The sequence below is a fragment of the Ictalurus furcatus genome, chromosome 6 (assembly GCF_023375685.1).
Source record: "Ictalurus furcatus strain D&B chromosome 6, Billie_1.0, whole genome shotgun sequence".
NCBI classification, from domain to species: Eukaryota; Metazoa; Chordata; class Actinopteri; order Siluriformes; family Ictaluridae; genus Ictalurus; species Ictalurus furcatus.
This window is the reverse complement of record NC_071260.1, coordinates 27,256,993-27,284,885: the sequence shown is the minus strand read 5'-3', so window position 1 is coordinate 27,284,885 and position 27,893 is coordinate 27,256,993. Positions and strand designations below refer to the sequence as shown.

The 27,893-nt window shown below is 37.9% G+C and overlaps 1 protein-coding gene across 1 annotated transcript; it reads left to right on the top strand.

Moving 5' to 3' along the window:
- Positions 1 to 25,390, top strand: marchf4b (membrane associated ring-CH-type finger 4b). Its single transcript, XM_053627405.1, has 4 exons — positions 1 to 835; positions 16,052 to 16,207; positions 16,510 to 16,702; positions 23,351 to 25,390. The coding sequence occupies exons 1-4, from the start codon at positions 578 to 580 to the stop codon at positions 23,794 to 23,796; spliced, it is 1,053 nt and encodes a 350-aa protein (XP_053483380.1). The 5' UTR covers positions 1 to 577; the 3' UTR covers positions 23,797 to 25,390.
- Positions 25,391 to 27,893: the final 2,503 nt, after the last annotated feature.

The window sequence follows — 27,893 nt, the reverse complement described above, 5'->3', positions numbered from 1 at the left end:
GAGAGAGATGCAGTAAATTGAGCAAAGATTACACACAGAAGTGCTGGAAAAACTGGGCTCTTTTAGCTCATAAGGACATCGTGCGCTTGAGATGCCAGGCTGCTTGAAGTGATTGCTTGGAAAACAGACATTTCCAGCCTGGAAATTCTTTTTTATGCAGCATGCCATGCACAGATCACACAATGCACACAAACATCAGCTTTATATATATTTTTCTTATAAGTGAGTGTGCCGTTTTATAATTATCATCATTTGTGGAAAGACAGGTGAGTTCTTAATTTTGCTTATGACTAATAATGCACGGTTTCTGAATGAATATTTGATAAAGTGATGAGTCTCGTTTGGATTAAAGAAGAGAAAAAAAAAGATAGCATTTGTGATGATGAAGCCAAGTTAAGATAGGTCTACTGCAAGATAGATCGAACAGAGCAGAAAGTTTAAGGGATTTAAGGAATATCAGGAGATCTGTGGTTCCTTTTTGACTGAGAGCAGCGTTGAACTTTCCATATCTCCAGGAAGGCAGAGTGTTCAGCATCCCCCGCAGACTGAGCTCTTTTCTTCTCGGGGTGAGGGACGGATGCAGTGCGGCCGCGGCATGCTGAAGGGCCGCTGCTGCTGTGTGCTCTTCCGGGACCTGCAGGTGCTGCTGCTCAGGGACATGAGCGGACACCGAGACACCGAGGCTCCCAGCACGCAGACCCGGTCCACAGAAGACTCAGTGCTGGACACGGCGGTGGCAGAGCTCTCCAAAGATAAACGGGATGAGCGCTTCTCATTTATCAGCTACGCCGAGGGCACGCCGGTGTGCAGGATCTGTTTTCAAGGGCCCGAGCAGGTACTCTCTTAGAACATACAGAACCATTTCTTCAGTTGAAGGTTTTATGTGTAGAACCATACAGTCTCAGAGAAAAGTATAGCCTACTATATGCCTTTCCTTGTTGCTGGGCTGGTACACTTAGCTTTTGTTCCTTTAATATATATATTTCACATGGAAATGTGGATATAGTATATCTTTAAAACAACTGGATCATGACTAACTTTAAAGCTTTAAAGGTGCACCAGATGCATATGTTTACATAGCATACTAAAGATACAAAAGGTGCTTGAGGGCACCACCACAACAAGAGAGGTACAGTTAAGCATCCTTTTTCCTAGAGTGTACAATAGAGTCATTCCATTTCAGACAAGATTCCAAACAAAACCAAACAAACCAAGCTAAGAAATGTTAACTATCCACTGAACCCTTAAAGAGCATCTTTTTCTAAGGGTGTATGTGCAAAGTCAAGTTTCATGTAGGGGGGAAAAAAATGAGCATCATTTCAGTTTAATTAAATCCTCCAGATGCCTTATGGCACATCATGTAGGGCAAGTGTTAAATCATTCATGGAGATAGATAGGTGCTTGTGTTAGAGCTCATAAGTCAGTGCACATGTACCTCCTGAAGAAAAAGTTCATGCTATACGACCTTTAAGGACACAATCTTAGATAAAGAGAGTACATTAAATGGTTTTCACGTGGGTTTTACATTTCTTGCTTTCTAATGGGAGGTTCTAGTATTGTTTCCAACCATTTCTAAAACAAAACATTGCTGTTGTTAGGACCAACGTCTAAGTGTTCAACAGACATTTTAGTAAATAGGTATCCTAAAGGCTGGATGTGTAAGGGTTTTTAGCTTCCTAAAGGTGTTCTATGAAGGTTTTCCCAGAGAGACAAACCAAAGAACCCTTTAGGGGAACTACTGAAGGTTCTGTGTAGAACCTTCATATAAGGTATCATATCAGGTTCAAACACCAGTAGGAAAAGGGCTTAATAAAGGCTGGATATTTAAGGCTTCATAGCTTCCTAAAGGTCTTGGAACCATATCTGATCAACCTTACCTGGGAAAACACTGTTGTAGTGTTATGCATAGAACCTACAAAGGTTCCCCCAGAGAGACAAACCAAAGAACTATATACAGGGAACCCTTGAAGGTTTTATGTAAAACTATAAGGCTCCAACCCCTTGCTGGGTTATTTCTTTCTACCCAAACGCTGGGTTGAGACTTTTGGGTCATTTAATTGGTTTATTTTCTCAGTCTTGGGTAGATTTTTGGTAGTTTTGAGTAACCCAACCACTGGGTAAGTGGCTGGGTCATTTTCACTGACAGTTAAATCAATGCACTATTCCCCCACCCCGACACCTCAGCCCAGCTCCTTGGGTCAAATCAACTCAGTTTGCATTCGCCTCAGGTGGAGGTAGCAGTTTTCACACGGACAGACTGGTAGATTTATTTGGAGAAACACACTCAGAAAGGAATCTGAGTGTGTTAATATCCTACACACTTTTTGTGTTATTACTATTTCAACACATGTTGTGTTAAATTATCCAATAAATGTGTTTTAAAAAATAAACATTTCACTCAAGTGACCAGCACAACATGTGTTAAATTATTGTCCAATCACGTTGCGGACTGCGCTGCTGACGTCATCATCCAACTCTGAACTCGTCTCAGAGTGAATGTTCGTTGCTTTGACCTTTTGATTGTGACAGCAGAGTCGGAGTCCTGGGGCAACGAAACCATATGACCACAGGTAAGCTAGCATTCATCACTGTTTAGCGTTAATGTTGCTGAAAATGCCTGGCCAAGTTTGTGATATTTAAGCAGGGAGCTCTTGAAAATGTATTCATTGTAAAACAGTAACTCAGTGAGTTATAATTAACTTTACCTATCATGACAGCTTCAAAAGTCAATATCATGTACTGCTTCCTCAGTGTTGGTGTTACACTACTGGTGTCAGTGTTTATGTTGGGTGTGAAATATAGACTGAGGTTATTCTATAATTCTCTGGGTCTGCATCTAATCTGAGGCTCCGAGCTAGGATTAGCTAGCTGGATGCTGCCACCAATCACAGTAGGCATGAGTGATGCTCACCTAGACGCTCACCTGAATTGATAACATTACTTTAGCATACAACTAAACCACAGCAATGTTAGACATTCCCATGACCTTTTTGAGCGTTAACGATAACGTAGCATTACAGCTATTCACCATGATGTAATACAGAGAGTGGGTTAATTTTACTTTACATTTTGCAAGTGTTTTGGACAAGGCAAGCTGTAGTAATTAGCATTAGGAGGATGGGTTAGGGCCGTGTTTCTTCATGTAGTCTGTGAATGTTAATGCTGGCTCAGTAATGTCGAGGCTAAAAGTTCTTCACTAGGCAATGCTTTCCACTATCTTTGTAATGTTGGTTAAATTAATTAGGTTGTGCAAAATAATTGGCAGTGAGCTAAAGGCAGTAAAATAAATATTCGCAAGTTAGGTAGATTTTCCTGGTGAGTCTACAGCACCGTTTTGTTCATTAGGAGAGTGGAGGTCACTTCCAAAAACTACACAATTTGGGGTTCTGTAACACAATTTCTCAGTTTGTGTGGAAATGTTTAACACACAGCAGGTGTTAAATGTACTAACACTGATTGTGTTAAAAGCAATACAAATGTGTTGTCCTTAATTAGACACGCAGGTGTGCTAAAAATTAACACATGATTGAGTGAAGGTTCATATCAATATATTTATCCATAAAACCATTACTCTACAGTAGAAAAAGCAAAAATGTGTGATAACAGTCCAGTTTACATGACATTAAATGCATCGCTATCTTCATTAGCTTTGGCTTACTTGTTTGTAATGCCCACTGGATTGTAAGTTGGTTACTCAGTTTTTTTGGATGTTTAGAATGTCTGCTTTGATCAAAATCTGACGTTTTCATCTTAAATATATGATGAGTCATTTCAAAGTCTATATAAACACCACTTTAGCAGCTCTAGCAATACATTTCTGAACACCTTCTTGTGTATAAATAAAGGAGATACCATGCTGACGTATTTGTTTATAATGTGGTGTATTTGACATTTTCAAAGGATAAAAAATAACCCTGAAAATATTTACCCATTTATGAAAATTTTTTGTAAAAATGAAACTATCCTTTGGGTTGAAAAACAACCCATTTGCTGGGTTAAAATTAACAGCCCAACTTGATGGGTTAGTTTATCCCAAAATGGGTTCTGTCCTATATTTACCCAGCTGTTGGGCTAAAAATAACCCAATCTGGGTTGGTTTTAACCCACTTTTTTTTTTTTTAGCATGTAGGACTAGTCTTCCTAAAGGCTAGAATGTGCTCTTAGCTTCCTAAAGGGGTTTGAACCTTATGTGATAGGGAATCACTGTTGTAGAGCTCTACATAGAACCTTCAAGGGTTTCCCCAGAGGTAATAAAAAAAAAAAAAAATTAAAAAAAACCCCCTTGGAACCAAGGTTCTGTCCTTATGAGATTTTTTAAAGGCTGGATATTTAAGTGTTCTCAGCTTTCTATGTAAGGTTCTATGTAGGACTCTGGAACCTTATCTAATAAACATTAGCTGGTAAAAACCTGCTGTAGAGTTCTACATAGACCCTTCAACCCATTAGGGTGTATAGCACTAAAAATGAAGCTTCCACTAGAAACTTTTGATTGTTGTATTAAAAATACAGCTATTTTATTAAACAGTCATGCTTCAAGAACCATTGGAACAAGGTTTACCCAATGAGACAACATAAAGAACCCCTAAAAACTCCTTCCAGGAGTCTGGATATAGAATGGTCATCAAAGTATTCCATAGAGTCAAAAGTGTAAATTTGCATGTAATCTGTATAAGTGTCTAATTTGTCTGCATATGATAATAGAAAATGACTTGATTACACCATAATAATTTATGATTTTTGGCACTGTGATGGTTCAACCTGTTACTGCAGTCAGTTCCAAGTCTGAATTGGTAACATTCTGAGCTAAATGGTTAAAACTCTGCAACGCTCACACTGAGTTGCCAGGTTATTAGTTACTATATTGATACACCTGGCAACTCGGAGTGTATTTGTGAATGTGTATACACTAATTTGCTAGATCTTCATGAAGATGCTCAGCAATCAGAATTCTTCCCCCGTATCTATGAATTTGATGGATTTAATAATGTGTTTCGTTATGTGAGTCATATGTAAAAAATTGGGATGGTGCATTTACAGTATTGAATAATTAAGCTATAATGTGAAAGAAAGCTGCAGCTTTTGTGTCAGCTCTGCCATTTGATCCCATGCTTCACATGTACAGAAAGAAGGGAACCTGATCCTGTTCAGCTACTCAGCTGATACACATGATGCATGAGGTAGCAGTTGCATACAATGGCAAATAAGATGGATTCAACTTCTACAAAAAAAAAGTATATATATATATATATATATATATATATATATATATATATATATATATATATATTTGTGTGTGTGTGTGTGTGTATATATATATATATATATATATATATATATATATATATACACACACATCAGAACACATCTTATATCCAAATTCTTCACAGATGATTTATGCGCAGTACTATGAATCAAAGAGAAGTGTGGAAGGAGAGTTTGTGATACATCCTACAAACCAATCATTTTTTCATTTTTTTGTCTCCTCCAATTATAAAATAGCAACCTGAAGCACCTGCGTTGCGGTATTCTGGAGCCTCACCAAATTCTCTGTTGGAGCACTAAATACAAATGGGAGCTGTCTACTGCACATAACACAAGCTATAGATATTAGGACTCCCTACAAAATATAATCAATCACACTGCTGTTCCAGTTATAGAAAAACCAGCATAGTAATTGTGCTATTGTTGTTTCTGGTACAGAGAAATAGAGCAGAGCAGAGTCTGTTTGGGGTAATAAAGTGACAGAGAGAAGGCTCAGATGAAGAGTATTTCATTTCTAATGAATGCCATCCTTGGACTGGGATCCAATGTTTGCGTCAGCAGAGATGTTGACAAGAATTTTTAGGCATATTTTAAATGTGTCGCCTGTTTAGTAGTTATACCAGTATATCTACTGAATTTATGTATATATATTCGGATGTATTTGAATTTAAACCTAACGTGGGTGTGGCCTAAACAAGACCACAATTTTTTTAAAAAATCTCAATTAAGGGACATATTGGCTTAGTGATTAACATGTTTGCCTCGCACCTTCAGGGTTGGAGGTTTGAATCTTGGAGTTTGCATTTCTCCCTGTGCTTTGAGGGTTTCCTCTGGGTTTCCTCTCACAATCCAAAGACATCTTAGCCTAATGTAAATCACCAGGTAGGATCAATGAATGAATGCTGTAAATGCATTGCATAAACATGGTCTTTCTTTGTCCAATGAGTTTAGTACCTGCATATTTGACTGCTCGGTTGCTCCCATATGAAAGTAAACACCTCCTACTGGTGGAACTTGTTTGTTGCGTCCTGCTGGATCTCAGGTCTAATGCGTTCTTCTGAACTTTTCTGGCATGCTTTCTAAAAAAAATAAAAATAAAAAAAAACAACAAAATTTTACATAATAAATGAATAGTACACCACCTATACGTATCTGTATTTCTGTATGTGTATCTGTTTAGAACATATCATCTGTTCATTCTAAATAATGTATTCATATTCAGTTACATTCCTAATGTAAACACAGAGTCACCAGTTTATTACACAAATTAAATAATAAATAAACAGACAACTGAATATATTGTGTCAGTCATATTAGCTATGAAATGATACATAGTGCATAGTGTCTTACCTACTTTTTGTCTTCCAGATCCCATTTTTCAGTTTCAACTCAACTTATTTAATCTCTGTTAATATTAGCTTCATTAACATATTATGCCCCCATGAATCTATGAGCAGATCAAACATGAACCATAATATAATAAACACAATACACACAAAAAGTCCCATATGACATGTCATGCTCTTACTCTGAATATGTAGCAATAATTGGTGCCAAGATTTCTGCAAAGTTATCTGTATGTGCATGCAAGTATGCGTGGGGACTCAGGTACTAGTAGACTAGTTAATCAGGACCAATACAATAGGTACCGATAAGTACATAGAATACTAGTCGTGCAAGTTATTCAGGTATATAAGTGTATTTGTTTATCTGTTGCATGTCTATGCATATATTCAAACCAGCTCTTTCTGTATATCATATATATCTTTATCTCAATGATCTTATTCTTATATTCTTCATACGTTTTTGTATTAGTTTAATATTGTATTATTTGTTTAAGTATCCATAAGCAGTATAAGTATAATGCTGCACTTCTTTAAGTCAGCAAACATTCAATTCATACCTTCCAAGTCAGCACACTTTCAATTCCATTCAAGTCAGTTTTATTTGTACAGCACTTTAAACAGTAGACATTGTATCAGAATGTCACAACAGGCATTGATTTAAATATTCACTGATATATTTTCACTGAATTCAGGAATAATGCTAAAGAAATTGTTCTGCGTGTTATAAATCATAAGACAGTCAGTATCAATTGCAGAGTTATACAGAATAATAACAGCGTTCAGCATTCACGAGTGTGCATGACGTGTCCTGCGGTCATGACAGTGCATTCAATAAGCAAACAGCAGCATGTCTACACTCCAGCGCTCATAATAACACAAGTCTGCATTCCACTCCACCGCTACATTAAATTCCCCGTACAGTGCCCTCTGCCCTCCCAGCAAATCAGTGATGGAAAAATTGATTTCACTATAGCTCAGGGCTCTTCTCATGTGGGCTTTTGGCTGTCTAGCACATTTCAGACCTATTATGTGCCAAAGATCTCTCTTTGCTGATATATATTTCTTTTGTCATTGTTGACACACAATTCATAGCATCTCAGTGGCATGAACTAGAGTGACACTGAAACAACCATGACTTTTACACTGTATCATAATTACATGACTATTGATTTTTCTAGTACTGGGTGACTCTTGGCTTGCTGATTACAACACATTTTGACCCACTTGTTGAAATGTTTAAGCACTGGATGACGTGACACTGACATGACATCTACACTGTAACATAATAATATGAGTATTGATTTCTTTACTTTGTGACGCTTGGCTGTCACATTTCAAGGTTGAGGCGGAAGCAATCGCAGATATTCAACTTTTTATTAAACAAACAAACAACAAAACAAAGACACTAAGACAACTTGGCAAAATACTGTGGCAAGAAACAAAACACGGTAACATGGAACACGGTAGTCAAAGACAAACGTAAGACAGAGAAGCAGTGCAAACAATGGCTATATACACGTGTGCTCGTTACCAGAAATGTGATTCAGGTGTAGGTGGTCATGTGACATGTTGTAATACAGTGCAGTGGCTAATGGGAACTGAAGTCCAGAATTACCTCCTTGATATATGACATTGGCTCACTTGTTAAAACATGTTTCTGAAACTCTTCAGAATATTAGGGCTCCTACTGTATGTGTAAGGAATAAAACATAATGGCACGTACTGTTATAGGAAAATATTCTGCTACAGGGTGGTGTGATGCAGAACAACACAAAGCAAAATTGCTACCTCCCTGAACTTGATTATTTTCCAATAAAAGCACACCCCAAAGTGTTTTATTCCTCTTTTAATAAATCAATGTACAACAAAGCTTACAGTATTTTTTTTATTAATGAACAAGATGTCCTACATACAATCAGGTCCATAAGCATTTAGATGGTGACACAATTTTCCTAATTTTGCCTCTGTACACCATGACAATGGATTTGAAATGCAGCAATCAAGATGTGATTGAAGCGGCTTTCGGCTTTAATTCTATAACAAAAATATTGCATTAACCGTTTAGAAATTACAACCATTTTTTTACAGAGTCCCTCCATTTTCATAGGCTCAAAAGTAATTGGACAGTTGACTGATAACCAGCTTCATGGCCAGATGTGGTCTGTTTCCTCGTTATTTCATGACAAATTAAGGACAATGAACAAAGCTCTGGAGTTCATTCCAAGTGTAGAATTTGAATTTGGTAGCTGTTCCTTGGTTCTCTCAATATGTGGTCCAAAGAGGTGTCGATGCAAGTGAAGGAGGCCATCATTAGACTGAAAAAACAACAACAGACCTTTAAGAGAGATACCAGAAAGTTTAGGAGTGGTTAAATCAACAATTTGGTACGTTCTTAAAAAAGAAGGAATGCACTGGCCAGCTCAGCAACACCAAAAGGCCTGGAAGACTACGAAGAACTAAAGAGGATGATCACAGAATTCTTTCCTTGTTGAAGAAAAACCCCTTCACAACATCTAGCCAAGTCAAGAACCCTCTCAAGGAGGTATGCGTATCTTTGTCAAAGTCTACAATCAAGACACACCTTTATGAATATAAATGCAGATGGTTTACCTCAAGATGTAAACCATTGGTAACACTCAAAAACAGAATGGTCATATTAGATTTTGCTAAAAAAAAAAAATAGAGAGAGAAGAGTATGGGGAAGGAAAGGAAGTGCTCATGATCCAAAGCATATCACATCCTCTGTCAAACATGTGGAAGCAGTGTTATTGCATGGGCATATATGGCTGCCAATGGAACTGGGTCACTGATGTTTATTCATTATGTGACTGCTGATAGAAGTAGCAGGATGAATTCTGAAGTGTATAGAGCTATAGTTTCAGTCGAATGCTGCAAAACTGATAGGACAGCGCTTCACAGTACAGATGGATAATGACCCAAAAAGTACCACAAAAGCAACCCAAGAGCTTCTTAAGGCAAAGAAATTAAATGTTCTTCAATGTCCAGTGACCTCAACCCAACTGAGCAAGACAAAACTGAAGGCAGAAAGGCCCACAAACAAGCACCAACTGAAGTCAGCTGCAGTAAAGGCCTGGCAAAGCATCTCAGTGGAGGAAACTCAGCATTTGATGTTGTTTATGGGTTCCAGACTTCAGGCAGTCATTGACGGAAAAGGATTTGCAACCAAGAATGAAAAATAATCCTAATATTTATGATTGTTAGTTTGTCCAATTACTTTTGATCCTGTGAAAACGGAGGGACTGTAATAAATGGCTGTAATACCTAAAAGGTTAAAGCAATATTTTGAATTACACTTGAATTAAAGCAGAAAGTCTACACTTTAATCACATCTTGATTGCTTCATTTCAAATTGTAGTGGTGTACAGAGGAAAAATGAGGAAAATTGTGTCACTAACCAAATACTTATAGACCTGGCTGTAGCTACATTTAACATTGTGGAACATCTACAGAACCAGTTAATTCCTGTTATCACTTATGTTATAGCAGCTGTAAACAGATGTTCCATCACGAGCCTCTTTTTTCTTTTGCAAGCTGCAAATGTTTCTCTTGCCTCAAAAATGTAGCATGTAATGTTATCCAGAGACCATAAAACTTAAAGTCTGTTATAATGTGTTATGTTATATTACGTGGAGCATCCATCATACCAGTCCCTGTGAATGAGCTGTTACTATAGAAATAATAATGTGACAGAACTAGTGTTTTGACATAAACCTGTGATTTAATTGCGGCTAGCGCCATCTGTCAGATCTGCTGTTATAGAAAATTAATCAACACCTTCTGACAAATCAGAATTGGGAATTCAACAATGCTGCAGTATTCAAGGGTATACAGCAGACTTTTCTCATTTTCTGTGAGATTTTCATGGTTAATAGCTGTGGCAACTCAACATGTATTGTAGGGTTCAGAGCTAGTAAACAGAAGTAAGTTCAAATCCTATAACTGCCTGAAAACCACATCTGAACCCTTGAGCAAGTCATTTTGAATAGAAGCATCTGCCGAATGAGTAAATGTAAAAGGTTAAAAGATTTCATTAGGCTGGACCATCATATTGACATATCATGCTCTTCTCTATGATATGTACAGGTTAATACAAATTACCAATTGTTATTAAAATAAGCCCAAAATAAATCCAAATATATATCTGTCTACTTTATGTTTGGGAGTATAAGACTGCATGCATCTAATATTTTTAGCATTTTACTGACTTGGTCATTTGTTTTCATGTCTACGTCTGCATTTAGATGAATGATTGAAGCAATGAATAGAGTCAGTTATTTCCATGAATTCCAATCTACACTTGCGAGTTCACCTTGCAAAATAAAGGAATATTTTTTGTCATCATTCATAATTCATTAAGCTGCACCACTGATAGTCTTTATGAAGAGGCTTTTTTACTTCGCATGAGATTCTGGATATATTACAGCCACATCAGGTCACTGAAATGCCTCTTTGCTGCTTTGCACTGAACGTGCACTTACGGTACTTGCAGTAGGCCATTAACTAACTTGTCAGAGTTATTCATGGTGAGAGAGGGATTGTGTGGATGTGGAGCAGTTTTTTTTTTAGTGTTGCTGTGAGAATGAGATGGCTGCTGCTCACCCTCTGCCCCAATGCCGGTGGATGGAGGTGGATTAGCTTGGGCGCCTGGCCGGGCTCCCTCTTTCCTCCTGTGCTTCCTTACTCCCATTGGTCAGTTCAGCTCTCCTCAGTTCCTCCTGCCATCGTTCTCCCACCGCGGCCATCTGCACACGGGCCTGTTCCTGTACTCATGCTCACTCTCTGTTTCCTCCTACTGCTGCAAATTTGGTATCACCTCTTTATCTAATACTTGGGTTTAGTTATGAGACTAAAACTAATGCTGGAATGTGCGGAGTAAAACTGCACAGATTGTGATCCAGGAGGCAAAAGATTAAATACGTGACCCTTAATTGAGAAAGATATATGTTTTATTCCATAATTGTTCACAATTATGGGTGTAAGTTGTAACCCTTACTTATAAATTAGAACATATTTCTGATCATTTTTGTAAATGTTTGTATAAACACTGTATATTCGATTCAATTTTATTTATATAGTGCTTTTGACAATAGTCATTGTCACAAAGCAGCTTTACAGAAATCCAGATTTCTATTTAGATCCTTCATGAGCAAGGCTAGAGGTGACAGTGGCAAGGAAAAACTCCCTGAGAAGACATGAGGAAGAAACATTGAGAGGAACCAGACTCGAAAGGGAACTCATCCTCTTCTGGGTGACACACAGATAGTGGAATTATGAGTCATTACTCTTCTACATTATATGCTATATTGCCAAACAGTACTGTGTGTTGAACGGACGTTTGGTATGAACATCAGGAGGTTTCTGATTACAGCAGCAGTTCTTAGGTACAGGTCTACAATATCCAAGTGAAATTATCTCCTGAAGAACGAGCAAGTCTTGGACAAAAAATATTTCTGGGAAGTGAAAATCTTTAGGAAATCCATGTGGGACCATCCACAGGCGCAGAGCGTGAGTCACAAGTGCTGAAAACCCCAAGCAGAAGTAGAGCATCAAGATGGGTCAGGAAGGTTCAATGTGCAGAGGGAATCAGGATCAGGCACCAGAGTATACGAGAGCAAATTCACAATTCTAATTAATATATTATGAAAAGTCACAAAGGTTAAGGTTAAGTTAATTCATTCAAATGAGATTGAAGGAAATCCACATTGCTGTTTGATTTTTTTTAGATCAGATATGACCAGAATTTCTTATGAGCAGAACAAGATGCTTTCCTATCATGCTGCTCAGAGATAACTGAGAGCACTCTGGGGTGTTAAAACTACCAAGTATCACTTCCATTTCGAAGTTTATGGACTGCAGCGTTTTTAATAAATAGTACCACCAAAGCCTCTATAATCCTATTTTACCTACAAAGCTACATATATATATATACATCTTAATGAGCACACCCCTGATTCCTTTTTGTTGTTTAGTGGTCTCAGGGTGCCAGTAACCAATGCACGAGTTACAGTGATTACTGGTTTGGGTTTAATGATGTATCGTTTCCACCTTGTTATGCTTCACAGGCTCACATCCATCAGTTTGTAACTGTGCTTTCAGCATGATATTGGACTTATTTGTAGGAAGAGAGACTGTTCATTTTGGGCATATCTCTCTGAGAGCATAGGGAAAAGCACACTGTGTTTTTGAGTGTTCATATTGCTCTGTGGGAAGGTGGAGCGTTTGCGCTGAGATGACCACTCCGACTGTGCAGCACCTGTTCCTAAGTCTGGTCTCCACTCAGAGCTCTCGGCCAGAACGGCCTGGAGATTTCAGCCCGAGACTTGTTTCTATAACAGAGTTATTTACAAATCTATAAACAACAGATTTTCTCCATATGCTTCCTCATATAATAAAAAATATTCTATTTGTATTGTAATGAAGCATCGTTTTCTGGTTCAAGTTGATCTTAAATGCTGGATTAGTATCAGACTGGATATGACATACTTTCTGATCTGATTTAGATTTACTTATTTGGCAGATTCTTTCATCGAAATGAACCACATGTGAGGATGTGTGTTACTTCACGCATGTACATGAACACAAATCATCTTAATGTATGTTGCCATCATCCCTGTGGCTTTTGCTTTTTGCAACGGAATCTTGTAGCGAGTCGGCTCATTCATTGTGAGGATGTTTCTCTGAGCTTTGACATCAGTATTGTATTGAAAATTGCATCGCGATGTTTGTAGTTTCAATTCAATAAGGGCTTACTGATTTTTGGTTAGGTTTAAACATGAAAAACCTCTACAATAAAAGTAGTTACCTTTGTAACTCACTGGCCATGAATTATTAAAGCGTGAAAAAAAATCTAAATATCACTCAGCTCACTGCTTTTCTAAAAACCAGAAAATATGTTCTCACTTTACTGCCAATGTTTTCATTGCTACATGATATATTTGGTAAGCAGTGCTTAGTGTGCATCACAAGTGATTCATTAATTCACTGTCCTCATTGGTGTTCAGCATTGCAGAGCTCAACTTGTATGTGTGTACAATTCAAGCCTTTCTAGTGTCTGCAAGCCTATAATCAATAATTTAAATCATGGCTCTTAAACAGAACAGACAGAAATCCAATTGGTGTAAATGTGTAAATCTCACAACTCTTGGCTTTCTTCCCAGATCATTTCTTATCTGCCAATGTTTCTCAGGTATACGGTTATGAATGCCAACAAGACGAATGCATTAGAGGCACATTACATGATTTAAACCGGTGTAGTGAAGAAAACACTTACAAAGCTGTGGGAATACGAAAATGCATTTTAAACAAAAAAAATACTTTCCTAACAAAATTATTGCAGTGGGAGGAAAGTAATTTAGCTGGGACATTATTCATTGCTCATTATGCAGATTGTGATCATTTGCAAAGAAACTGTATTGATTTTAATGGAAGACAGTGATGTGTCTCTCAGGAATTTTGTGGGAAAATCCATAAAATATGTGCAGTCATTCTTGTGGGAGGAAAAGAGTGGGCTAAAGGACTAGTTGGTTTTTTACAGGCCAGGCAGGAACTTCAGGGGAGAGAACTATTTGTACTTTCCACCATTTTCAACTGCATAATGGGCACAGAATACATTTAATTTACCACTGAACTGAATTGAATACCAGTGAGTTGAATAACAAAAACTAAATAATCTTTCCATGCAGCGGCATTACATTATAATGCATAATGTAATGCATGTCATGTATTTTTAAAAAAAAAACGTATTTTTGTTTACTTTAGTCAGTAATCCCTTAAACCCATTAAACTATATTATTATTTATATTAAAGCATATTATTTGTAACTACAGTGAAACTAATACTGGACTGAGCTGGAGAAGTCATGAAAGAATTAGCTAACTCACTGGGCAAGTAAAAGCTCCAATCTGTTGCTAAGTCCCATCTTTGGTTCCCTGAAATCCTGCTTAGGATAAAAAAAATGGTAGCTAACATATCATGGCACACCACAGTGGCAGAAAACACAGCTTTCATATGCTTTTTGTAGCCAGCTAAGGGTCTTTCTGTTTTTGTTTTAGGAATTTTCAGCCACTATTCCTTGCAGAACGTATCTAGTTCTGAGATATTCTTGGTCCATCTTGCATGCACAGCATGTTTAACATCTACACACAGATTTTCAATGAAGTTCAAGTTAGGGGGCTGTGAGGACAATTCCAAAAGCTTCAGCTTGCATTAAAGCAAGCAAAGCCAGCTTCACTTCTAACTGTGACTAACGGTGTCACAGTTGTTTCAAGAATTTGCTGATATTTACTGGGATTAATTCTTCTAGCTATGTGTGCATTGTTTCCTGTGCCACTGGCTGCCACAAAACTTCAATGCATAATAGATCCACCCCATGTTTAACAGTTGGCAAGGTGTTATTTTCATCAAATGTTACTTCTTTCTTTCTCCAAACATACATTTGGTAATTGTGGCCACCAAGTTATCAGTTCACTGCACTTGTCTAGTTTTGCATACTTCAACTGTTATATTTTGTGATAAGGTTGCTGGTAAGGTTTCCTTCTGATGACTTCCATGCAGACCATTTTTTTGTGCAAGCAACGCTGCATACTAGAACAGTGCACCACCACTCCTTTGTCAGCTATATACCTTCCTATTGGGGTTTTGCTTTGCCTTTCTGGTCAGCATTATGACAGTTCTATCTGAGAGTTGTCTTGGTCATCCAGATTTAGCATTGATTTCCACAGTTCCCCATTTCTTAATGACATTTTGGACAGTGGAAATTGCAAGCTGGAAGCACTTCAATAACTTTTTATAGACTTCCCCTCCATTGTTGGCTCAATAAGATTCATGCTTTGAGTGGACGCATAAGGTTAAGGTTAGAAGAGTCAGAGAATATATTATGCTCTAATGACAATTACTAATGGCAATTCTTGACCTGAGTAAAGAGTCCTAAAGAGTCAATTAAGGCTTAACACATAAATTCATTTCAGAGACTGGAAGGGTGTCCAAACTTTAACACATGCCTTAATTACTATTAAAATTATATTATATTATAATTACTATTATATTTAAAAAAACAAAAAACAAACACAAAAAAACAGTTAATCTAATATAAAGTAACTTTTCATTAACATTTGCAGAAAATAATATTTTTTAAAAGTAGTTCCAGTGAGGTTGTGTTTACTTTTCACTTCAAAAGTCAACAAAACATGGCTGTGGATGGCTGTGGCATCATTGGGATTCAAATTTGTGCTCTCTGGACACTGTGAGACTCATTACATTTAAACATACATACCAAATTTTGTGAAATTCAATAAACAGTTTAATAAAAAAAATTTTAGGAGAGTTGAAAATGAAATAGTTGATCCCTGGTCACTTGCTCTATACATCCATGTAACTGTACCTTTGTGTGTGTCCGAATGAATGTGTGTGTGTGTGTGTGTCAGGGGGAGTTGCTGAGTCCATGTCGCTGTAGTGGCTCTGTCCGTAGCACTCATCAGCCCTGTCTAATTAAGTGGATCAGTGAGAGAGGCTCCTGGACATGTGAGCTTTGTTACTATAAGTACCAGGTCATCGCCATAAGCACAAAGAATCCCTTACAGGTAAGTTTCCACTCTCACACACTCTCTCTCAATCTCTCCGTATTTGTACAAAAACTCACATTTGCCAACATATCCTAAATCTAAATCTGCATCAGCCTTCACAGAAATGGAATGTGAGTAAAAGGATTACAGCCAACAGCATATTTCAATCTGTAGAGGCTGTCTTCCTGGAGACAGTTTAAACCTGTCCTCAAACCTCTCATGATTAATGATGATGCTCCACTGAAAAGTTGACCATTTTTTTCCTTTACCGAGTAAGAAAAATGTCACTATGTACTTTCGTTCTTCTTCACTTCTCAAAGTGGCAGGCCATCTCGCTGACAGTAATAGAGAAGGTTCAGATTGCAGCAGCCATCTTGGGCTCGCTGTTTCTCATTGCCAGCATATCATGGCTGGTGTGGTCTTCGTTCAGTCCTTCAGCCAAGTGGCAGCGCCAGGACCTGCTCTTTCAGATCTGCTATGGCATGTATGGCTTCATGGATGTGGTGTGTATTGGTGAGTACGAGGCCCATCTCTCCCTGTGTTGTAGTCATGTCACTTCCTTTCAAGTCCAAATCAAGTCTAAAAGTGGATTGTGCAATAAGACATGGTATGGTTGCTAACCCTAATTCAGAACTATCAGTACCCTGGTTGAGTCCCTGTAAAAGTAGGAGCTCTCTCGAGCTTGTGGGGTGGTGACATCATTTCAACATACAACAGTAACCATCATACAACAGTAACAACAACGGAGGAGTTTTGTTCTCATTTTGTTTCATGTGACAGAATTTTCCAGATTTTACATTGTACTTGATGGGAATATTATAACAACTGAAGATTGCTGTTCCATGCTGTCTGGTAGAAAACAAATTCCCGTACAAAACAATTCTATATACTAAGTGGTGTCAAAATATTCACAACACTTTTGGTGCAGTAGCCATTTCACATGATATTGAATATGATAGCACGCACAGTGAGATTAGTGGGAAGTTCAGATCATTTTACTGACTCGGATCTTTGAATCTCGTTCAGCAAAATGAATCTTTTATTGAGTCATTTCGTTCATTTCAGCAGAATATAATTAAAATGTTACATGTTAAATTCCCCAACACCGCTAGTACTTAGGCAAACGTTGATCACATTTGGAATAAAAAATAAACTATAGGCTAATGCAACCAAGGCCGAATTATGAGAAACAAAAATGATTCATTAATTGCTTAGCTGGATCTTCAGGCGATGCAGTCTGTTAGTAAACCTCACCACCCAAGCCGAGTCGTTCTTCTGTCACGTCACATTTGTCATGTCTGTTCCCTGGAAACAGAAATGATTAGTTCACCTCTTGAGTCTTCGTGTTCAAGTCGTACGTTCATCCTGTGACCGCCCCATAGGCTGAACGCAGTGGGGCTGTGACGTGATGTACGAACGACTTGAACCCGAAGACTCGAGAGGTGAACTAATCATTTCTGTTTCCTGTACAGAACTATGGGGATGTGGCCCCACATGCGCAGTCAACACAAAATGAACAAATCGTTGTTCCCGAGTCATATTAAAGATTCGTTCAAAATGAATGAATCCTTCATGAACGACACATCACTAATTGAGATGCATCCCTAGTTGGGTTCTTTTCAGTAGAGGTTGTTTGGTTTTAATGATGAATAGTGATTTCTATAGTGATTTATAGTGATTTATAGTGATTTCAAGCTACATCCACATGTCCCTGTTCAGTTCAGTATCCCTGTTCAACATGGGTATTTGGTTATATTATGGAAATAATAACAAAATCTGGAATCACATTTGTAATCATACTGTGATACATTCTTTGGTGGAAATGTGCTATTCGTCATCTCAGTCCAAATGAAGTTTTACAGGGTCTGATGAAACTGTGGGAGGGCATCATTGTGTAATTTGAGTGATTTTATTTCATTAAATGTAGCCTATTTATTCATGTTATGTTGGATAATAAGCTCATTAGACAAAAAATTGTCTACAAACAGCAGTGCCTTTATGTATAATGCTATAGATTACTCACCAGGGAAAATTTCACTTAGTGTAGAACCAGATGGTCAGTCATTGGCTAGGCGCTCAGGTTGCCTTTTGAGCTTCATGTCCAAGCAGAATACAATAATGACACTCCCATTTTCCAGGATTACAAGTGTAGGGTGTACAGACCTGAATCTGTGTGTGACTTGTTTGACAAGCATGATGGAACTGGGACACTTCAAAATAAAAAAATAAAAAACCTGTGGGATAATTTGGAACAGCAGGTGAAACACCACAAACTCTAACTGAATTGCACCCAGTCAGTGGAATAACAGGCTAAAATTGACAGGATCTCAAGACACTCTACCCATCCTTACCTGACAGGAATGGTGCTGTTATTTAGGTGGGGGAAGATATAACCAAGTATTATGAAAGAAATTATCTGACCTTTTTTTTTTTTTTTTTTTGTCTGGAGAAGTTCCAAATCCAAATAAGTTTGAGATTCATACTTCAAGTTCAAGTAATAGATAAGCAATTTATGAAAAATGTCCAGGGCTCAAATACTACATTACTAGTTTCTTCTGTAGAGAAAGAGTGTGTGTGTAAAGCGACAATATGAGAGGGTGTGTGTGTGTGTGTGTGTGTGTGTCAACAGAGACAGAGATAGATTATGTCTGAAGGACCTTGGGTCAAAGAGTAAAATTGAATTTCAGCAAAGAGGACATTAGGAAGAAATTGGGGTTAGAGGTAGGGTGATACCACCAGCAGAGCCCAATCCTGAGTCACTGTAGGGATGTGAAAATCGTGAAACAAGTAGCTCTGATTCCATTGTTGTAATTTAAACACAGAGCTATTGAATTAATCACTGAATTAATGACTTGTTCCCAGCCGGAGTTATGTAAAGACAGTAAGTGTCAATAATGAACATGGGGTGAATTTTGCCGAGAATTTAAAAGGGAGTATTTTGGCAAAATACTTTGTGTCCTCCATAAATGTGTGTGTGGCTGTGAAATGAAACAGCCAAAAGAGATTGAGGTTTAAGTTCAGCTGTGTTCAGCTGTGCATAAACAGAGAGTCTTTAGTTTAGTCCTGTTAGTGAGAGAGAGAGAGAGAGAGAGAGAGAGAGAGAGAGAGAGAGAGATTTTTTTCCAGTTGCCACAGCACTGAGATTAATTTAAAGACATCTAAACTCAGAGGGAGAGAGAGAGAGAGAGAGAGAGAGAGAGAGAGAGAGAGAGAGAGAGAGAGATATTACTACTGCAACCTGGTTTCTCTTGAATCTATAAAACGTTAATTACAAATTAACCAATTCAGTTATAATTTTTTTTTTTTTAAAGTGAAAGGTGACCATGACAAAGACAGCATTGAAACCTAATTGATATAACATCTGCATCATCACAGAATGACTCACTCCAATGATTCTGAACCAGTGGCGTAAATTAGAAATGAGCTCTGAGAGTCTCCAGGCTCTTGATATATTCGGCTCAAGCCAAACACCAATTTCATAGAATACTAAATACGCATAAACACACACACTAACACACACATACACAATTGCACAAATAGTTAGGAGGTGGGGATTCTTGCTATCCCAAATGCAAACACAAATAGAAAGAGAGATATTTATTTAGTCAAGCAAACCAGAAAGAAAGAACAAGATGATATATGATGTGTAGTAGCAGACTAATCCTCAAAATAAACAAGGATTGAGAAGAAAGGAGAATGAGAGAACACATATGAAGAGGAGTGTCGAACTATCAGCAGTGATATGCCTGACTGTGGACAATCATTAATGGTCCTCTGCTGGGATGAACGTGGCAGCCTTCAGGCACTCTGTAAAAAAAAAAAAATTAAATAAAAAAAATATAAAAAAGGGCAAGCCAGCTCAGAGGAAAATGGCCTCTAAGAGAGTGTATGCAATGAAAAAATTGGAAATAATCTTCACTGCTGAAGATTATTTAATGAAGACAGAACCATTATTCAAAGAATAAGCTTGTAGATTTCTGGCAACATGGTATCAGGGTCTTTTCACTGGATAAATTTCTACTTACATCTTGTTAAACTGCAGACTGGATCAGGGAGTACGCTGTCTTACTGTATTAACCCTCTGGTATTAAGAGTAGATGGTTGGTAGAGGAATTTAATGCATTAAGGCATAAAGGTCAATGAATCTGGACCTTTAAAGCTAAAATTGTTTGTTGTTGTTGACTTCATTATTAGGGCTGATTTCAAAAGTACGATGATAGTGTTAATATCACTTACTAAAATAACTGCATTTTATCATATTACACCATTGATCATAGTCATATCTGTTAACCGTATTGTTTCAGTATGATGAGGTTACAAAACGCTCAGTATATCGTTTTTCTCTAGTTTGTGGCCAGGGTTTATGACACTTTCAGAAAAAAAGTGCCCAAGCAAACGGAGGCTCAGACATTTACTGATATTCACCTTGTATTCAGCACTTTTTTTTCTATTTTAAAATGATTTCATATACTCCATCAAGTAAAAGAAAATGCGTGAGTGGCGAATTCTTGACAGAGCCTCTTTCACTTTACACTTTTTTGTAGTGCCTGTATTTTATGGCACAATATGCTTCATATCTAAAAACACTAATTTGTCAATCACTTAGTCTACTGCTCTTTGAAGTGGATTTTCCTTTTTTTGTAACATTTTGGCTTGAGCCAAATATCTTGAATAAAATGAGACTGTTTCAAGCTTGGAAAAAAACAAAACAAAAATGTCTAGAAATGGGTTTAATAATTTTAGACCCGGTTTGGAAATACTAGATAAATTTCACGAGATGCTTCCCTTACTAAGATGTATTTTTTTATTTTATTTTTGCAGTGTGAGAGTAGGGGACAAAGGCATGCCTCCCTGTCTGAACAAAGCAGATCTACAAAATAATATGCTCTTTATAATGGCTTCTTATGAAGACTGCTTTTAGTAAACTCACCTCTGAGAATCAAAGTATGTTTGAGATCATAAATATCAGCTCTCACCCAACTGAAGGGTTCATAGAAACGACCCAAATGTTCCTGCTTTGCAGAAAGCTTAATGGAGAACAGCAGGAGATCGAGCACTCTAGCTCAATGATCGTGCCTGCACTGTATCATGTTTCTGCTCTAATATATCTGATTCAACCTCCAGCCTTGAATATTAACTGATAAAGTGGATTGTATTGCTGAACTGTGGGTCTTGTTTCATCCATCGTTATGGTTAAAGGGTTTAGGGTTAGGCCATTTTCACACATAAGGTTTTTTTTTGAGCCTGTTGAGAATGCCGTTTTCTAACATAGGAGCAGAACCTAAGACCGATCTCTGGTCAATTTAAGTGAACTCTCTACGCATCAAATATTGTACCATGATTGACTGAAATTGACTACATTTACATGGACAGCAGTAATCTAATTATTGACCTTATTCTGAGTAAGACAATATTCTGATTAAGGTGTTTACATGAGTCGCTTTTAGAATACTCCTTTCATGTTCGGGTTTTACATGTTATAGAACATAGTTTGATTAACAGCACACGTCATTACGTCCCCACGCCACGCCGTCCGACGTTCCCTCCAGAATTTCACGTATCGACATACAGTTCGTCTTCGTTATGGTACCGTATACAGTTTTGGATGTTTTTATTTTTATGGACGCTTCAAGTGCAGTTAATTATTTGTCTTGCTATACATGCTAATAGACGACTGCTTGAAGCCGTGGGCTGCATCTCAAACCGCGTACTTACCGTCTATATAGTAGCCGAGATACATGTATTTCACCTACTATATAGTAGGTAAGTACGCGGTTTCGGACTCAGCCGTGCTCTCTTGTTTGCTGTAAAACGGTTGACCACTGCCGAGTGTGTACGTGTCCTGTAGCAAAATGCGGTAAAAACTCTCACACGACGTTAATAATGTGATTAAGGTGTGTACATGTCTGTAACGCACGTCAATAACGCGATTAAAACAGGAGTACTCCACGTGTCTTAATTCGATTTGTGTTTACTTCGAGTATGACCTTAATCGGATTAAGGTAATTAAAAATTGCTGTTTACATGCTAGTTTCTTAATCAGAGTGTCATCTTAATCGGGTTAATATTGGATTATTGTTGTCCATGTAAACGTACTGATTGTCATGTGACTTCCCGTTTCGAGTTTTACAGTGACAGGGAAAGAAAGTCATGTAGTGGCCTGCAGAAGAGATGTTTTGCGTTCTCAGTATATGGAGCAACAATGGCATTCAAATCCAAGAGACTATATCTCATTGGAAAAATGACACAGCAAGAATATTTGAAACTCTACACACATAGTAGCCCAACTGTGCGTACAGTAGAAGACGGGAAATTGATCAAGCTTTGGTTTGGAGTGAATCTGATAGCCTGAAAGTAATCCTGTAATAATGACTTAAAATAGGGGCTGAAATGATTGATTATTTTGATATTTGATCAATTAATGATCTGATTTTTTTCCCCCTTGTTTTCCTTGGGTTGTATTAAAAGAATATTCTAAATACTTATTTATAAATTACTGATTACTTTAAGAAATCTTAACTAAGGTTCATTAAATAACAGTTCAGAAACAGCATAACATTATACTGACATTGTACTTTTTGTGGCATGAGAATATTATAAACACTGGATTGGATGCTCAGTTCAATTTGCTTGACGTGTTGGTGTGGGTTTGATGTGTGAAATCAACTTGCAAAGCTTTGGGTAAAAATCAGGGAATCAACATTTTGGGATTGACTCCCAGCAACCTTGGACTTGATGATTTGACACACAACGTATATTAAAATGATATTGCATTATTGTGTTAAGAAAATTAGCTTCAAATTAGCTTTTACTTACTAATTGTTAATAGCGTTTGTTGTAAGCTATTTTTGATATAGAATTTGATCAGTTTTGACAGTTGTTGCAGCCCTAGACATGAGTATTATGGACAAGTTTTAAAAATCCCCTTTGTGTTAATCCCAAAATTAGAGTTAGAGTAAAGTTATGGGCTTAAGTGTGAAATTCGTATGTAGTCAATAAGTTATGCAATATATTTGTGAAAGTTGACATAACCCTAAATTTTGGGCTAAAACCTCACATGGTTGCCTCAACCTTCATTTTGCAGGCTATACCATTATAAATGCATTTAAAGTAACTCAAAATGATGAAATATCATCCCAACTCTCTTTTCTGTGCTCTCAGCTCTGATTGTCCACGAGGGCCCTTCCGTCTTCCGCATATTCAATCGCTGGCAGGCAGTAAACCAGAAATGGAAAGTTCTGAACTATGATAAAAAGAGGGACAGTGAGGAGCTAAAGGCCAGCGAAGGCGAGTGGACTCTCTCTCTGCTCCACGAGCAGGAGCAGGCGGCGGCAGGTATATCACCGTCAACCTCCTCGTTAATGGCTGCTGCGACAGCTCTTGATACGCCAAACACCACAGCAGCAGGTCTCCCTACAGAGGACTCTACACACAACCACAGTAATGACACTACAGGGACTGACCATCACTGTCCTTATAGCTTTTTTCATCTCCTCAGTCACCTTAGGTCACATGAGCTACGCCACCAGTCAGGAAACACCAGCAACACCAGCAACACCAGCAGCCATCAGCCCAGAGAACTGGTCATGAGAGTAACCACTGTGTGAGCAAAAATGACACGCCTTATCATCGTGGACTTGGAATGTCAAAAAGCACAAAGGGTGAACATTTTAATGGTCTTGTTTGAATGGAAGAAAAGCACAATTTATGTCTGGCACACAGGATGAAATCTGGATTGTGTAACTGTAATGACACAATTTGCTGCAGTATTGCAGATAAAAAAACAAGGTTTATCTGTACCTTTACAATACGACTTTGTCTCTCAGTCAACCTATCACACATTTACCTTCATGTTTAATTCATTTATCTGTAAATGTGACCACAGCTGTCCGTCCACTGTCTCAGTCAGAAAGTCCAGACAGGGGAGAAGCTACTGAACCGCTGACACAGCTGGTCTCATGTCTCTACTGTTAACATTCTGTATTAAACAACTGTACAGTCTGAATGTTTACAGTTAGAAATGGTTTATCTCACAGGTGAACTGTTCTCAAGTGTTTTTTTCCCCCCGAAGTCACTGTAAAACTGAAATTTCTAAATAACCGAAGAGATAGGACTCTTATAATAACTGTGCATTTTTTATTTTTTTTCCCTGGGGAAGGCATTACTTTCTCAATCATATGGGATGCCATGAAGTGCTTATGTCCGATGTTTCCTATTTCCACATGGTGTTTTGAGATTACATTTACCTTGTTGCCATTTCAGTACTGAAAAGGAAATAAACTTTAAATATACCATTGCAAACATGAACATTCATTTGAATATGATTTACCTTTTATAATGATAAACACAAAATGGGGTGAAATCACTGTTGGGGTCTTTAGAATCATTTCAGAGCAGGTGTGTTGGAGATGAATGAGCAGCAAGTGGTTTAAGAAGCCGGTATCTACTGATTTTCAGTGGCCACCATCTGCGACCCCTGAATAATTCAGTACATGAAGTGCTGATATCAATGGGCTCGAGGTACAATACAGCTTCCTTGGGAAAGCCTGGTGCTGAGAGTTCACAGTGAATTATTTTGCCCCATTTCTCTTTGCACTTGTATTGATGTCAGCGTCTTTTGCTGCAGCACTCTTGGAAATGAGTCAAAGTAGGAGGAAAGCCTGTTTGAGAAGTGAATCAAAGGTCCATGTCTTTTTTTTTTCCATGAGGAGGAGAAGATATCAGACATTTTGGCACACACTTTGCACCCAGGTCTTGTGCTGTTTTTAGTGCATGAAATATTTTTTGGAAGGAAGAAATATGTTCGAGCATTTATTTTGTTGCTGAAGGTTTAATGGTTCCTATAACTGCTTGTGGCAAACCTGGTGTAGCTGTCAAAATAATGAACAGATCTGTACATTTCTGCTTGCAGTCCCATTTTATGGCATATTTCAGAATCAGCAGTAAATCAGTGGGGTTTATTGGGTCAGGGTGACATTCATTCTTACAAGACATAAGTGGCTTCGTGGATGGGGAAGTGAGATTTTTTTTGATGACGTTGAACATTGATGAGGCGTTTGCCAGTGATAATTGAAGTTCTAACATAGTATTGGCTATTTGGAACATTTTGTGGGAAAATCTACAAATGTGCAAAGTTTACACAGATGCACTTTTCATATCCATACATATATACACAATATAATATCCGGAAATTATATTCAAACCCTGGATCGATCACAGACTCTGATCGTAAAACCAGACAATTTGACCCTTGCCTTCATATCTATTTTATGTTCATTGGCATTAATTGACAAGAGGAAAAAAAAACCCAAAGTATTCAACAGAACGATGAGACTATGGCCAGTTCTCTTACAAGGTTCAAATCACTGCATGCTTTTTCCTTGTTTTCAGGCTGAAAACTTTAAAATCATATGTAAGAAGTCTGAGCAGTACAAAGCTCTAACCTAAAGGGGGGAAAGAAAAAAGATATTTCTCTTCTATGGCTGTCCAATTTAATGTTTCTCAATTTAAACAGACAGCAAGAAGGGAGATATTTCCACAGTAGTTGGGATAGTATGTGAAATGTGTCAAGGTAATATCAAGCCAAAAAAGACATCAAAAGGAAGAAATCATTAAATGTTGTTAGTGTATTTGACAGAAACATTGTTTGCTAGAGTTCTGTAAGAGGCAACATGCACCATAATGAGTATACTGTTATGCTGGCTCAGGGTTTGTTACTGTGACAGTCGGAGTGCAGTATCTGAATATAAGCTGATTTTAATGAGGCTCTTCCTGTACAAGGACACTTCCTCCTCTATCTGTTTAATGCTGAATCATTACTTTAGTAACTTAGGGGAGCAGCAGCCTCTCTCATTAACGATGAAGACTAGTGATTCAAGCCCAAATTGCTTCAATTTGACCAACTCATTTAAATGAATTGCCATATTGATTTACAAGTATGGAAAGTTAGTATTCAAGAGCAACAAGCATAAACTGTAAAAGAACATCAGCGTGGTGGCAAATTTCTAGGATTCTTTAGCAGGACGTTGACCAACTCATGTTTGACCATTAGTATGATCATCTAGTTTTCAGGTAGGATACGCATTTAGAAAAAGAACATGGGTTGCTCGTTGTATAATTGCTTTTAAATGTGGTTCAACTTAGTAACTTTTGAAAGGGAAACTGCTTATGTTGTAGGGTTCTAATGGTTCCTTCCGGGGTGGGGGAGGGGCTTTAGCTGGAATGTTTAAAACCTCAAGTCAGCACTTTTGTATACTGGGTTTTATGGTGAGATTAGAGAACGTATCCAGTGATGTAGAGCAGTTTGGCAACAAACACACAGTGTGAGTTTGACATAAAAAGAAGGATGGTTATACAGAAAAGAACCAAATCCCTATTATTAGATATGGTGGAGGATCTGTGGCGTTGCAGTGCTGTTTTTCTTCCAAATGTCTTGGGAACCTTGCTAGGATACATGGCATCATGGACTCCATGAAGTACCAAGAGATTTTCAATCGAAACTTGGTCGTCTCTGTCATGAAGTTGTGGTTGGATACATCCAAATCCACTTAAAAATTTTCAGGTACCACAAAATCAAGCTTTTGAGATAGCCATCCCAGTCCCTTGACATAAACCCTTTTAAAACCTGTGAAGTGAGCGGAATATGTGAGGTCTCAAGATAGGACCTAGAATGCAGAATGATTTGAAGAGATTCAGCACTGAGGAGGGATCTGAGATTCCTTACTCTGTATTGGAGCTTCTAGCAGGACAATGATCCGAAAGATATGTCCAGGTTCAATTAAAAATGGTTCAGTGAGTGACCACAGAATCAAGCTTTTGAAATGGTCATCCCGGTCCCATGAGCTAAACCCCATTGAAAAACCTGAGGAATAAACTGAAGAGGTGAGTTCACAAGAGAGGACCTAGGCCCATGGAGGATTTGGAGAGATTCTGTATTGTGTCAGATTCTTGACACTTTATTGGACCTTTCAGAAGGACGAGGATTAAAAAAAAATGTCCAAAACCACAAAAAAGTGGTTCAGTGACCACAGAATTAAGCTTCTGACCTGGCTATCACAGTACCCAGACCTAAACCCCTTTAAAAACTGCAAGTTGAGCTGAGCAGGAGAGTCCACATAAGAAGACCTAGGATACTGGAGGATTTGGAGAGGATTCTGTATTGAAGAGTTCTCAGAGGCTGTGTATCTTCCAATTTCATCAAGCATTACAGGAGAAGACTCGATGCTGTTGTGTTGGGAGGTTCCACAAAGTACTAAATGTCAATAATTGTGACACATTTCTACCATATTTTTTTATAAGCCTTTATCATTTTCTTACAATAAATGTACTTCAATTAAATTGTACAATTTTTCCTCATATTTTCAGTGATCAAACTAATTAACCAGAAAGACACGTTTTTGCATACCGTACCAAGGGTGTGAATAATTCTGGAGCTGACTGTAGGTCAGATGAATATATCTCATGTGTCATGAAGTGAACATATGAACTGGAGGAGGTGAAAAACATCTACAGGCAAGTATCCTGCACATTACAAGGTAAAATCCAAAAATCTCATCCAAAGAGATAAAACTGAGAACAGCAGCAGCAGTCAATGTTCGTGTTTAGTGCCAATTACCTTAGTTACACCATTTTCTTCATTATCAATGATTTGTGTGTTATTCTCAGCAGATTCATTAGTTTCTCTCCTCGCCTCTCTTTCACACCA

Bases quoted from the DNA above. Each gene is read 5' to 3' on its own strand.
- marchf4b (XM_053627405.1), top strand. From the start codon at position 578: ATGCAGTGCGGCCGCGGCATGCTGAAGGGCCGCTGCTGCTGTGTGCTC. The intron at 16,208-16,509 runs GTAAGTTTCCAC...CACTTCTCAAAG, and splicing joins GCACAAAGAATCCCTTACAG to TGGCAGGCCATCTCGCTGAC. The intron at 16,703-23,350 runs GTGAGTACGAGG...CTGTGCTCTCAG, and splicing joins CATGGATGTGGTGTGTATTG to CTCTGATTGTCCACGAGGGC.